Here is a 14,713-nt window from a genome sequence, read left to right as displayed (position 1 = left end):
AAGAGGCGGCCCCGGCCCCCGCGCCCGCCCCTGAGCCCGCGGAGGAGGATCTGAGCGAAGCCGAGCGAGAAGAGCGGAAAAGAAAGCACGAGGCCCTGGAGGCGAAAGAGCGAGGCAACCAGCATTACATGAAGAAGGAGTTCGTGGAGGCGCTGGCTGCCTATGAGGATGCCATCGTAAAAGACCCCTCGAACATGGCCTTCCTGACCAACAAGGCTGCCGTCTTTTTCGAGCAGGGAGACTTTACCAAAACAGTGGCACAGTGCGACGAAGCCATCCAGGTGGGCCGCGCGAACAGGGCTCCATACCCGGACGTGGCCAAGGCCCTGGTCCGGAAGGGGAAGGCGTTAGCCAAGCAAGGCGATTTGGCCAACGCAATAGAAGCCTACCGAGACGCGCAAATGGAACACTTCGACAAAATGGTGGAGCGGCTGATTAAGAGCACGGAGGTGGAGCGCAAGAAGCAGGAGGAGTTGGCGTATGTGGATCCCGCCAAGGCAGTGGAGGCGAAGGACCGGGGGAACGAGGCCTTCCGGGCGGGAAAATGGCCGGACGCGGTGAAAGAATACAATGAAGCGATCAGACGGGACCCTTCGAACGCCGCTTATCACAACAATCTGGCGGCCGCATTGTCCAAACTCATGGATTTCTCGGCGGCCAAGACGGCATGCGAGAAGGCGATCGCCCTCGACCCCAAGTACGTGAAGGCCTGGGCCAAGAAGGGAGACATCGAGTTTTTCATGAAAGAATACCATCGGGCCCTCGAGTCGTACAAGCATGGCCTGGAGATCGAACCCAACAACAGCTTGTGTGTCCAAGGACTGCAAAAAACGAGTGCCCGTATCCGCGACGCCTCATCGCAGGAGGCTGACATGGAGCGTGCCGCGCACGGCATGGCCGACCCGGAGGTACAGGCTATCTTAGGCGATCCTGTGATCCAGCAAGTACTCAGAGATCTTCAAGAAAATCCACGAGAGGGAAGGCAAGCATTGAGTGACCCCGGTGTCGCGGCCAAAATCGAAAAACTCATCAATGCGGGGGTCTTGCGAACCAAGTAAAGAAAATGCAAGTGAACGAGGACTTATCATGGCGGGCAACATTAGGTTGGATATCTCGCTTCATAGCTACTCTCGTATATTGCGCTAGGAAGCAAGTAGAAAAAGCGAGGGAGGAAAGGTATGGGGGAAGGAAGTTGAGTTCATCACCATGTATTTGACTCCCAGGTAGAGCAAGGCTAGCAAAGCGAACATGTTGGGTAATGTTTTCCCTAAATTATAAAGCGGCCCTACGGGCAAGCATGCTTTATATTGCTTAATAGAAAAAGGGAATGGGCGAGTCTCCACCTGTGCCTGTTTCTTCGCTTTTCAAAATTGTGAAAATCAGTTTCCCGGCGATCCGTTACGAATTGTTCTTTTCCGCTGGCCTTGAAATTTGCATTTTAAAACATCTTCTACAGCTCAGTTACTGCCATCAATTATGCCAGAACTTGCATATACAGGGAACTAAGATGCCAATCGCAGAGGACACCCATGTTCCTTCTCAAACGGCCCGAAGCACGCGTGCTGCGTCCAACTCCGGGCTTCCACAACTGTCTCCTGCCGCTGGCGACTTGTACGAAAAAATCGATGATTCCTCCTTCGCATCGCATACACCAGATTTTTCTAGACAAGACACTCGCAATAGCAATGATACAAAGGCTCGAATACTCGCTCAACAACGCGAGGTCATGCTGCGGCGTCGTCAGGAAAGCATGCGCGCAGAGGCCGTGCGACCTATTGAAGATCCTACTTTTAATTTGTCAGCTTCCAGCTTAACATACCATACACCAAGTATCACACCTTTTTCCATGCCACCAACAGAAAATAACGACGTGGACGGGGGAAATGTGGATGCTAATAATGCTAAACAATTCAAGCGCGTAGTACCCATGCCTCAAGGACCTGCACCGTCCTCGGCAGCAAGACGACTGCACGCGTACCGAGCGAACATATCGTCTTCATCACTCGAAATAAGAAAGCTATCGCCTTCACCGAAATTCTCCGAAGAGGTATCCATGGGTCGTCAGGATGGTGACACTTCAGGTTCAGATGGGGAGGAAGAGTCCCCGGCGACGCTTGAGCACCACACTGCTTTGTCATCAGCCAACAAAATTCCTGTCTACAAGGCTCCAATTGTGACCGAGGAAGTGGATTTCCCCTCTCTCTTAGCCACCCGTGCAGGCTTGTTCTCATTTCTGACACGGCCTGTGGCGCGGTCTACCGGGGTAGTGGAGTGCTACATAAAGCGTCGCAACATGGGGGCCGGGAAACTTTTTCCTGAGTACTATCTCTATACACGTAACGGGGATCACTTTTTGATGGCGGCAAAAAAACAGGGAAATAAGAGGACATCGAATTACCACGTCACAATGCACAACAGAGACTTCGCTAAAGACAGCCCCGATTATCTTGGCAAGGTCCGCGCGAACTTTGTGGGAACCGAGTTTCAGCTTTTTGACAGGGGTGGCAGCAGCAAGGAGAAGCCCACTGATGGAGCAGCGTCTTTCAGGGACATCGGCGCGTCTTGTGAAGAATTAGGGGTGGTAGTTTATGCAGCAAATGTCTTGGGTGCGCGTGGACCAAGGAAGATGCAAGTGTATCTGCCGCGTGTTAACATGGTTGACGACAGGGTGGAGGAATGGAAGGGCAAAGAAGATATGGCCTTGCCAGACGCGATGCTTGAACGGGTCAGAAGAGGAGACATAAGCGAATTCCATCATTTCATAAACAAGCCGCCTCGGTGGAATGACCAGGTCAAGGCGTACGTCCTCAATTTTAATGGCCGGGTCACAATGGCCTCAGTCAAGAATTTCCAACTTGTTGCACCGAAAGATCATGAGACAGTTTTACTTCAGTTCGGGAGGGTGGACAAACACGAATTCACGATGGATGTTCGTTGGCCGTTCACTCCGTTGCAAGCTTTCGGAGTTGCTCTCAGCTCATTCGACTCAAAAATTGCTTGTGATTAAGCTGCAGCCGTTAGTTTATGATAATGCGAAAAGAAAATTTTTACAACTAGCCAAGCTTGTCGTTGCTACTGACCGTTTCAGCCTTTATATGTGTACGTATCATATTTATAATTTGTCAAGCAGGCAAGCCCATCTGTAACTTTTATGTGTCAGTGTAATTTCTTACCAGCACGCGTATGTGCGGTATATCAACGTACCGTCCAGCCGCCGTCAAGTACTAGCGTCTGGCCCGTCATGTTCCTCGCGGCATCGGATGTCAAAAAAAGAGTAGTGCCAACCAGTTCTTGAATGGAAATGAAGGCCTTTTTGGGCATGGGCTCGAGCATAATTTTGTTGATTACCTCATCCTCGCTGATACCGTGTGTCTTCGCCTGATTTGCGATTTGAGCATCTACCAGAGGAGTCTTCACATAGGATGGACAAATGGTGTTGATGGTAATATCTACGTCGCTGGTCTCCAAGGCTATTACCTTGGAGAATCCGATGAGACCGTGCTTTGCAGCCACGTACGCGGATTTGAAGGGGGATGCGATAACGCTATGGATAGAACCAATGTTAACAATACGTCCGAATCCTTGTTCATGCATCATTGGTAAGATTGCCCTTGTGAGATCAGCCACACCAGTCAACATGACTTGGATCATGAATCCCCATTTCTCAGCAGGAAAGTCTTCGAGACGCGCCACGTGCTGCAAACCTGCATTATTTATCAGAACATCGACATTTTTTCCTTCTCTTTTTAGCTGCTCAATGAGTGAGACTATTTGGGTATTGTCAGCCACATTCAGCGCATAGGCTTCCGCTTTACCATCTTTGGCCTTTATCTGCGCGGCTGTGCCTTGCGCCGCCTCCAAATTAACGTCTGTTGCTATCACTTCCCATCCATGTTCAAGAGCTAATGAAGAGGCTATACCGGCACCGATGCCGCTTCCTGCTCCCGTAATGAATGCACGACGGGACCCTTGCAAGGACAATTCCATTCCGCTCGGAGTAACCCTAACAGGCCGTTTGACCTGTAGCCGAAACAATCAACACCGAAAAATTCCAATTATTCAAAGGCTTGCAAAACAAGCAATTTATACGGGTATACAGGCATAATAAGGTTTGGCGCAGGCAAGTCTTTCTGAGGCGCAAGCCCATACCGACAGTTGTCTTCCGTTGAGCTTCAGCTCGGCCGTTGTTGTCAGTTAAGGCCCAGTGCTAAATTTAAAATTTGGACTACGCAATCCGAGCCTGCTACCAAGCTTGCCATCTCTTCCGGCGTCGACGCAGAGAAAGTGTATATTATATTATGTTATATGTGCGTACATATTGATTGATAGGCGATAGACATAAAGAGGGAACAGAAGAGCGAAACCTTAACCTCCCTCTTGACTCTTGTAGCTAGAAGGATATTCATCAAACAAAACCTATAACAAGACTTCCGTGATAAATTTTCGACAGAGCACGTCTACGATGCAATCTTGGCGTATCATGGTACTTCTTTGCAGCACTCTAAAACGGTGCAGAGTTACAGACGCCACATACCACATCTTCGCCTCTGAACTCATTCCTCAGCAACTTCTGTGGACATGTCTTCTGAGGGTTCGACGAGCATGTGTTGGATCGCTTCCTCGGATTTATCCCAAAATGCAGCCGCTAAATGTTCGTCCAAAACCAGCTTGTTGGGGACTCGAGGAGCACATGCATCAAAGTACACGCCTCCCACCCCTTCATATGCCGGAGCAGTGGCTGCCATAATTTGTGTTTTCGCCCCCTCAACCTCATTTCGGGCAAAGAGCGAGCACATTGCATTCTTAATCGGTTGTGCCCACTCAGGTAAGTCCCGCAAGAACTCCGTGGCAACGAATCCTGGATGCAGAGAGGTCGAGACAACTCCAACGTCCTTAAAGCGGCGCGTTAGCTCATTGGCATACACCACGTTCATAAGCTTGGTATGTGCGTACGTAGACATACTATTATAAGTGTCGTTTGAGGAGTCCAAGTGGTCTGTGGAAACAAAGAGATCGGATACCATGAGTCGCAACGCAATTTGAAAAGTCTGTGTCACAATGGAAAGCGTCGTCTGCATCGTGAAAGTTAAGTTATCTGACGCATCAATACGCGAGTTGACTAACCTAGATCTATTTTTCCCATGAAGTGCGCGTCGGAAGACACTTGAATGACGCGTGAAGGCGCTGAAGCCAGCAAGGAAGGCATCAACAGCTTGGTCAGCAAAAAGTGGCCCAAATGGTTCGTCTGATATGTAAGCTCGTGACCGTCTTCTGTCAATATGTACTCCCACGAGACCAAGCCCGCATTATTGATGAGCACATGCAAAGGACGACCGGAATCCCGGTATCTGTCAGCGAAATCCTTGACCGACGAAAGCTTTGACAGGTCCATCTCCCAGACTTCCACCGGCAGGTCCTGCCGCCCGATAGATAGACGGATGTCTTCCAGGACCGCAGTTCCCTTTTTTACATTTCGAACAGCCATAACTACCGAAGCATTCCACTCTGCCAGGGTGCGCACTGTTTCTTTTCCGATTCCCGCGCTGGCCCCCGTTACAATGAAATGCTTTCCATCTAGGTCCACGGGAACGAGGGGCAATTTCCGCTTGGCATACTTAGATCCTACGCCTAACAGTACTGCAACTACGACGAGTAACCACTTGAACATCGCGAAAGACTTGATTTTGTGGTTCTTACTTTGCTCTGTGGGTTGTGGAGGGATTCGCCTCGGTGAACACATCTCCGAGCAGACATGTGATGCGCTAGCGCATGAAGAAGATAGCACTGACACACACAAGGCATTAAGTACGAAGATATCTGCTCATCATTTTCTCTACAATAACATTTTCCGAGTTGTTCTCACAGCAAAGAAATCAGAAGGTTTGACAGAGAGTGACGTAGCGTCACGGCTTTTATCATGTTCCTTGCATCATTCCATGGCACAAGAGGTACAATCCATGATCGATACGGGACATGGATGACGCTACTGTTGCATGAAAAGTGTCGTCTCAGTTGGACAAGAAAAATGCTATAAGGTATCTTCACAAGCAAACAAAAAGCACGTTACGCACGAAAAGGTGTGAGAACATGTATAACAGAGCATACTCCATGGCGTAAAGCTGCTTGCGCACACATCGAGTCCCCCTGACTACTCAATTCACATTTGTCCAATGTAATCAAACTTTTGTTTTGTGTATGGGTAATTTCTTGAAAAGATGCGCTCGAGTATTGCGTTCTACAGTGACTTTTGTTGGGGGGGATAAAAGTAGCTCAGCGAGTATTTAGACTTTTCATGCGTGAAATAGAGCCAATTACACCAAAAAAATAATCAAGTGAATGGAAAAATATTCTAAAGCGATTGAAAAGCGCAAAGATTGAAAAAATGAAGCTGGACGGCCGCGAATTCGACGTACAGGGAGACTTTTCTTCATTACGAGTGCTTGCCTAGCGATGCGCTGGACACATTACTATTTGATAGAGTTACGTGGCTATCTATGCGAATGCTTCTTTTTGCGCTTTTTCTCCTGTGGGAAAATTTCGTAGATGGAATCGGGCAAGGCGAGTTAAAAGGTCCGCAAGGTTTGAGACAAAAATTAATCGTCTCGAACAGTCAGGGATAATCTCGCGAGCGCCAGACAATAATTCGAAGAACCCTATCCCGATCATTGTCAGAACAGCGTACCTTTTTATGCATCTTTTTATGCCTCTTCTTGCTCTCCTTCTTCCGCTTCTTCACGCTAGCGCTCCTTCGGCCTTCCCGCTCTCGTCTCCGCTCCCGCCTCTCTTCCGCTTCACTGCTGCCCTCGCTTTCCTCGCTGTCACTGGAGCCACCACTGCTGCTCTCTTGCTTGCGCTTCCGGGACCCATTCCCATCCCCCCTGCTAGTCATCGCTGCCGCTGCTGCCGCCCTTGCCTCCACGACTTCCTCGGCGCTTTCCACACTATCCTCGTCACTGCTCTCACTCTCCGAGTCTGCGGCACGGTTGTTTCCTCCCAAATGGTTCCGACACTGATACGTGAGGTGCCCCATGTTGCCGCATTTTCTACAAGCGCCACGTTTGCTCTCCGTGCCCAGCGTCTCCCGCGCCTTGATCCGTACGACGTCCATTAAGCCCCGCTGCTGCTCCGCCGCGAGCTCGGCGGCGGCCGCTTCCGCAGCAGCATCTAATGAGTGGGTCGTATCACGGTGGATAATAGAATGCTCAGTCTTATTGAGGAGCAAGCGTGGAGAAGGAGACCCTGGGAGACCTTACCTTCATCGTTCGCGTAAGGGTCGTACTTGATCACATTTTTCCACATGTTGCTTGTCCCCAGCGCAGCCGAACTGGACATCCGATTGTTGTGTGGCATTTTCTGTGACGGCCGCAACCGGAGGCAGGGTAGAGCCTATTAGACTGTGTGTGTACTGGTGGGAAAAGGTATGCACGGCATGCTGCAGACTTACCACACGGCCCGCGGAAGCTGGCATGGTTGACAATGAAGGGGGGGCTGCGCGGTTTTTGACTGAGACCCGTTTCTCTTATCTTTTATAAATCTGTGCATTGAAAGGGCTTGAGTGAGTAATTGTGCGACAGAATACCGGACAGCACCTGTATATCTCGGGAACAACGGGAGGACATTGTCACAGAGCGTGGTACTGGTGGGTTGAAAAGCACCACAAACATACTCCGAGCGCAAAAAGGGCCTGTAAAAAGATTTGCCGGACTCCAAAAAGTGGACAGGGGCATAAAGTGCTTCATTTTTGGCCTCGATGCACCTACAAAGCCAGAGGACGCGGACAGTGTGGTGTGTATACTGTGGCATGTGGGTAATTCGATCTTCAGGATCTGTTCCCGTCGGGCGCTTTGAGCGTGCGCTTTTAGGTGTAAAGGTTCCTTGACTTCCCACCGAAGGGCATGTAAAACGTGCATACATATTAAAGGAAGACACATTCTCTTGGACAAGGAAGTCAAGAGCTGGTTTCCTCAATGCTTTCTAAACGCGCAATAGAAGACTTAAATGCTAACTAGCACCTCAGACAGGCTGAGGGGAAGTCACTCTTTATCAACGAGCATGGCAACGAATGATTATCGGAGCAAAGGTCCATGCGTGCTCTCATGCTATTGCCATGTCGTATTGCTTGAGACTGTGCTGAATATACCCCTCGGTGCTCTCCTCCGCCGCACGAAACTTACAGCGTGCGGCCCCCCCTTCGTACCTTGAAGCCTCGCTTTCATCTCACCTGGCATCTCATTTTCCATTTAACGAGGACAAAATAATTCACGGAATTTGTGCAAGATGGCAGCTATTCGATTCGTTGCCACATCTGTGCTGTCATCGGATGACGGGGTAAGTATGTGTTGCTTTCCTGTTCTTCCTGTCTGCTTGTCTAAGCAGAAGCATCCTCTTGCACGTTTTCTGGTGATTAGGTGTCGTACAAAACAGAACAATTGGAAGACGAGGAAGCTCATAAAAAAAGATTGGATCAAGAAAAAGCAGCACACAGTCGCACTTTGTGGGAGCAATTGGAGGAGCAAAAAGAAAAGAAGAAGGCCGAGTACGACGCTGTAACCAAACAGATCTTCGCCCCTCCCAAGGCGTTGGATGAAGAGGAGGCTAGTTATCTCGACGGAATCCTCGAACAAGAAAAGGCACGGGAGCGTCGTCGGGCTGAAGAGGAGGAGCGGGAGCTGGCGGCGTTCTCTCTCGCGCGGGCTAACAGGGACTTGAACCACACGCAGCACGACACTTTGGTGGAAGACGCGCGAGGGGTCGCGGAGGGCACAGGGGGTGCCGAGACACAAGGAAAGCGTCTGGACTCGGGGCGAAGCGGCAGTAGTGGTGCAACTGTTGCAGGAAATGGCAATGGCAAGAGGGCTTTCCCTGAGGTAAAAATCAACGTCAAAATCAAACGCAAAGGCAAATCTGGCAAGACTTCAGAAGGAGGGAGTAAAGGGAGCCTTTCCAGCAGCAACATTGACGACGACAAAGATAGCGGTCATAAAAAGCAAAAAAGAGACGAGGAGGAGCGTAAAGAGAAAGCCCCATCGACTGCCAACTCCCTGAGCATGCTAGCCGCGTACGCGAGTGACGAGGACGAGGAGTAAAAAACGCAGGAGGATGTGCTTTCGAAGCGAGACGGGGAGAGGCAAGCTCCATCAAAAAGAAGACAAAGTGTACAGCAAGGCTAATTTCTGAAGTGTATGGTCTGTCTCTCCTTACTTTTGTGTCTTGTGTGTGTCATCTTTCCTCCCGCGTTAATTGCGGCTTCGGGAAATCATTCGACTGAACTTCACCCACGCACCAATTTCACGTCGACACATGGTCACCCCACTGAAAGTGCAGGTGCTCAAAACCCAAGGCTATACGGCGGTCCTTCTTCGCTGCCTGCATGCTTTTTACACCCGCGCTATATCCTTGGTTGTCGAGTCCTTGCATCTCTCTATCGATCCTATCCCAAAGCGCGCATATTCTTCCCTAATGCGTCGTCGTGTATAGCTCTCCTTCATGTCCATCTCTTCTAGTAGTAGTTGGTCAGAATGACATGCTTACTCGTACTCCTCGCCTGTACCACCTCGTAAGGCACCCGCTGCTTGGCCCACACGCGCCGCAGGGCCTCCAAGCGCCGCTCATCCAAATGCAATGGCCGACCCCGAAATTGTTTGTGCCTTTCCCCGTACACGTCCACGTAGGGGCTCGGAAAGTAGCAGGCCCGGTCCAAATAAATCAGGAGGACAGAGCAGTCTTGCAGGAGGAAGAATACGCCCACCCCTCGTCCGCATGCCCTCGCATGCGCCGTACAGCGGCCACGCCCGGCCTCCAGGGCGGCGTTGCACACTAAACAGAGCACAGGATTCTCCACCCGGGGTCCTCCTCCCCCACCTCCTCCGGCCGCAGCGACCGGCGTGATAGCGCCTGTGCCAGCAACCCCCCCACTTGCCATGGGGAATGCGGAGTCCCCCGCTTCGTTCTGATCAAAGGCCGAAAGCAGGCGGGCAATCAGCTCGGAGTGAAGCTCGGTGTACGATGCCCGGAGGGGCACAAAGCGAGGCGGGGCCCAGACGGGATAGTCGAGGGAGCGCCGGTCACGATCCCAGGAGGAGGGACCGGCGGGTCTGACCAAGTAGGAGGGCGGAGAGGACGGGGGACGGGCTAGGAAGCGTTGGCTCCACTCTGACAGCCAAGTGATGGCCAGGCACGTCCACATTTGTCCCTCCTCTCGCAATAAGTCGGCGAATTCCGGGACGCCCATGGCCCTTCGAAGATCAGTGAAGGAAGCACCAGGCCCAGTTAAGTGCCATCCCGGCCAACTTGAAACCACTCTCCCACGACCCGACCTGCTATCGCTCTCCGACTGCCCGTCCGTCCCTGCCGTCTTCCCTCTCTTTGCACCTCCGTCCCCACCTTGCGCGGTCTTGACGCGCACGAATAAGGCCGCACACTCCAACAGCGCCTTACCCGCCTGCTTCGCCATCTCAAACCGACTCGCCAGTTGCCCCGGACTCACACGCTCCTGCGCCTCCTCCACACTCAGGGTGGCAACAGCCCGGGAGGCCATGGAGCGACCGAGTCGCATGCCCCATGCGCTCATGTCTAGCATCTCAGCGCGCTCCACTGGCGAGGGTCCCTCCTTCGCCTCACCCATCGCGGCCGAGACACCTTCCAGCAAGAGAGTTTCCTCCCTGCTAGCTCCCTCTTCGAGGTCGTCTTTGTCGCCGTTGGCCCCCAGCCTCGGGCCCCCGGGAATCTCCATGGCCTCCTCCTTGCCTTTTCCTCCCCCACCAGGCGCGAGTCGGAATACACCCCCCGTATCCCACAACACCTGCACCACGCGAGCCACGAAAATAGCACACGTCAAGTCCCGGAGCACATCTTCCTCTGTTTTCCCCCGCGAGCTTTCCTTCCCCGTCTGGGCCCGCCCGCCTTGCGCCGACGAGACCGAGGGCGCCAGAAAGGTCAAGTCCACCGCCGCCGCCACCCAGACGCACCAAACATTCTGGCTCAGAAGGGGCTGCTCTGTCCGCAAGAGGGAAGACGAGCCCCGCCCCACGTTCAGGGGACAGCCGCCTCCCAACAACAAGCGTGCCAAGGGCCCCGCCATCCTGACCCTGGGGGCTACTCCCTCCGCCCTCCCTTGCCGTCTTTTCCGGCCGCCAATGCCGCCCAGTCCACGCTCCTGGGCTTCAGGACCTCCACGCCGTCGCTTACGAAGGTGTTGCGCCGATAAAAGCGGTTTTATCGGCGCGTCCTCGCCGTAACCCCTACCCATGCTTGTGAGCATTCCCACTGCGTCCCCTTCATCATCCCCCTCCTGCACTCCCTGATTTTCGTTTGTCGAGCCCGAAGAGCCAGCCGCTTGAGAATCGGTGACTGGAGAAGGGAGGGGATCCAGGAACGAAGGCCATAGCGGACGCGTCATGTAGCCCAGAACCCGAATCAAAGCATTCAATCGTGTCACCCGGGCAACGTCAGCGTGATCTCCTCCGCTACAGGTGCCGCTGGTCCCGCCAATGTCGCCTCGTCCTCCATCGGCGTGCCATCCCTTTCTTCCCTTCTCTTCCCCGCCGTGACCCATCTCCACCTGCGCCACCGCCAACGTGTAAGCGAGCGATTCGCACACCTTCAGGTACCGATCCACGGGCAAATCTGATTCCCATCCCCTTTCTCCACGCCACCTGCTGCTCGGAGACGACGGAGACCCTCCAGAGTCCATGCTCTTTAAAAAGAGGCGGCAGCTCTCCGTGAGTGCCGCTTCATTCCTCGCCGCCTCCTGATCCTCCTCGCTTTCCTCCTCCCCCGTCTCCTTCCCTTCCATCGCCATGGCGGCCTGCGCGCCCTCAAAACTCGACAGAGACCCCGGCACATGCGTTCTTTCCGCTCCCTGCGAGGTTCTCAAAATGGTACTGTCCTTCTCCTCCCACCCTTCCTGTTCATGTACATCCCACGCCTCCAGGCACTCCTTTTCTTCCTCCTCCGTGGTTTTACCCTGCATCTGCTCATCCATATCCTCGTCATCTGCTTCCACCAATGCCTGCAAGTGATCCTCGAATCGCCACACGACGGTTCCCCTATTCCCATCCTTGCCCTTTCTTGCCCCCTGCCGATCAATTACACCCGCCCCTGCGCCAATCACGACCCCTCCGAAAAGGCCTGCGTCCTCCACCACTGGAATGTGCGGCACCAAGCAAGTGGAAACGGCCTTACAGTATGGACAGGGATACTCGCCCGCCTGCACGTTGTAGATCAAGTTGCCCATCGCCTCGCTCGACTCCACCACCGAGGCAAAGTAGGCGTCAAAGCACCCATAGTGCAACGCGTGACCACACAGCTGCACAATCAAGCCTTCTCGCCGTTCCTGAAAGCCACCCTGTTTCCCACTTCTCGCCGCACTTCGCCCTCCCTCGATTGTTCCCTCCTCCTCCCCCTCCTCCTCCTCCTGTCCGCATTTCCCGTCCGCCCCTCGCCTTCCCCGTCGCCCGGGCTTCTGCGGGGAGGAGGAAGTCGGACAGGCGTCCAACTCCCCAAGGGGTAAAGACCTGCTCAGTACGTTCGAGCGCTGGACGAAGGCAGCGTATCCCAAAGGACTCGAGTCCTCCTTCGCACTGGAGCCCCGGCAGGCCATACACACCGGCTTTTTCGGTAATACTTCCTCCCCGCCCGCTTTCTCCTCGCCCTCCATCCCTTCTTCTCCATTGGTTTCCCCCGGACCCAGCTCTCCAAGGCTCTTTTTCCGGGGAGAGGGCATAATCCTTCCTTCCGCGGACTTGCCCGCTCTTCTATCATCCTCGTCAACCATCCCGTCGTCCCCTTCCTTGTTTTCACGCACCCTACGCGGCACATCTTCTTCCTCCTCCTCTTTACCCTCTTGCCCCTTGAGAAATTCGGCGGCCGAACGCTGCATCTTGGCGAGCATCTTTTCACGTGCTGTCTTCTTCCGGGCGTGGGCTGATCGCGCAATTTTTTGGGCTCCCTCGCCGACGGCCACGCTGCGGTCCAAGGCAGCTTGGCAGACAGGATCGAGCCGTCCGAGGTTTTGGAGCAGCCATTGCGTCCCTTGCAAGAGGTGGACGTCGGACGAGGAGGCAATCGAGGAGGGCAATGCGAGGAGGAGGGAGAACAGGGAGGGGCTCGATGAAGAAGGGAGCGCAGAGGTGTCGTGCATGGCCGCAAAAAACGAGCGTGTCGCAGGTGAAGACGGGCAGTCCCGTAGAGCGTGCACGGCCAAAGTCAGTAGATGCAGACATCGGGGTAGGAGGGAATCGCGGATGCAGGCTGAGGATGAAGAGGAGGGAGGCGGAGGTGAGGGGAGGGGGGCGATGAAACCCGTGCTGTCGGTGGGCTCAGTGGGTTCCGAGAGAAAAGAGGTGGAAGCAGGGACGCCACTGCTGCTGCGGCCGCTTGGCGGGAAGGCCTTCATGAGGACCGTTCTGATGACTTGGAGGAGGGTGCGAGAGGAGAGCAAGCCCAGGCGCAACGGGGCAAAGACCGGGTGAGCCGGAGGGGGGGGACGAACGCATGCTTTGGGGGATGGACCGCTTTCTTTCTTGGGCGAGGGCCGCATCTCCGATGCTTGTTGGTGCGCTTGATTGGTCATGTGGAAAAAGGCCGGGTCGTATTCTTCCCAGGCGCTCTCGCTTAAAACAAACCTTTCCGCCTCCAGGTCTCGCGCCTCGCGCCGGACCGCCACGGAGGCCAGGATCTCTTCGATCATGGACTCCGGTATCACCTCCGAGCCGTCCGAAGAGTGGTGACAGCACTCGTGGACCTCGCTGTGCGTGCACGGCCCCGACGCAAGCCGGTGGACGATTTCGCGGCGAAGGCTGAGCCGGTGCCGGTCTTGGGGAGGCATCGGGGGCAAGGGGACCTCGGTGATCAGCAGGATGAGCAACAGCAAACACTCCTCTCCCAGAGGCAGCAGCGTCTCCCGGACCACATCGTCATCCCATCGGTCGCGCCGATTCCATGGTCGCCCTGACCTTGGCCGCTGCCCCCCCTCTGGCCTCATCCACGACGAGGAGTCTGTTGCCTTCCTGTCTCCCCCCTGACCTCCTGCCTCGTCGGCCTTGCCTACGTCTTCCCACCCGGCAGGCGGCAGCCAGGTCCAGACGTGGAAACGTCGCAACAATGCGTTCATCACCTTCTCCCAATCGCCCCACGCTAGCGCCGCCATCTGTACCAGCAAGAGGTCCATGTCACGGAAGACCCTGCAGAAGGGCGGTTCCCTGTAATTGATCACCTGGTCCATCATCAGCTGTCCGTTGCGCCGCCAAAGGCCCGCGCGAATCTCGGCGGACAGGACGAGGACGGAGACTGGCATTTCAAAGAGACCCAAGGCGAGCAGGGGTTCTTCACTGATGTGCGCCAAGAGCTGGCCCAGGTCGCCCTCAGACGGGGCCGAGGTGGACGAGAGTAAGGCGGGGTTTTTCACCGCCTCCCGGACGAGGAAGGCGAAGGCCCGATGCAGAATCAGGTGGAAGGAGCGACGGAGGGGAAGACGAAGGAGGTGTAAGGTACCCTTGGGATGACAGGGGTAGGAAACGGTAGCCTCTGCCGCGGGCCCGGGAAGCAGTGGTGTCGGAGGCTCCAGGCTGGACGAGGCGGCTGAGAACCCACGCTCACTGGATTCGGCGCTTGCCGCTTGTCTGCCGCCGGCGTCAGAAATGTCCTCTGGTGGTGATAGCATGCTGTGTTCCTCCTCCTCCAACCCCCTTCCCCTAGCCGCCCCCTCCTCCCC

The 14,713-nt window shown here is 54.4% G+C and overlaps 3 protein-coding genes across 3 annotated transcripts; all 3 read right to left on the bottom strand.

The window, feature by feature from the left end:
* Positions 1-3,083: 3,083 nt before the first annotated feature.
* On the bottom strand, positions 3,084-4,026 carry KAR (3-oxoacyl-ACP reductase; the record flags this gene model as incomplete). Its single annotated transcript, XM_005855092.1, has 1 exon — positions 3,084-4,026. A coding segment is annotated over one exon (831 nt), but the record flags the coding sequence as incomplete, so codon positions are not given.
* Positions 4,027-9,173: 5,147 nt separating this feature from the next.
* NGA_2010520 (uncharacterized protein) lies at positions 9,174-12,017 on the bottom strand. The gene has a single exon (XM_005855093.1). It carries the CDS (start codon positions 12,014-12,016, stop codon positions 9,500-9,502), a length of 2,517 nt encoding a protein of 838 aa, XP_005855155.1. The 5' UTR covers position 12,017; the 3' UTR covers positions 9,174-9,499.
* Positions 12,004-14,402, bottom strand: NGA_2076620 (ubiquitin ligase e3; the record flags this gene model as incomplete). Its single annotated transcript, XM_005855094.1, has 1 exon — positions 12,004-14,402. A coding segment is annotated over one exon (2,399 nt), but the record flags the coding sequence as incomplete, so codon positions are not given.
* Between the last annotated feature and the right edge of the window lie 311 nt (positions 14,403-14,713).

The sequence above is a fragment of the Nannochloropsis gaditana genome (assembly GCF_000240725.1).
Source record: "Nannochloropsis gaditana CCMP526 unplaced genomic scaffold scaffold292, whole genome shotgun sequence".
In the NCBI taxonomy this organism is placed as follows: domain Eukaryota; class Eustigmatophyceae; order Eustigmatales; family Monodopsidaceae; genus Microchloropsis; species Microchloropsis gaditana.
This window is presented reverse-complemented; position numbering and strand designations above follow the sequence as displayed.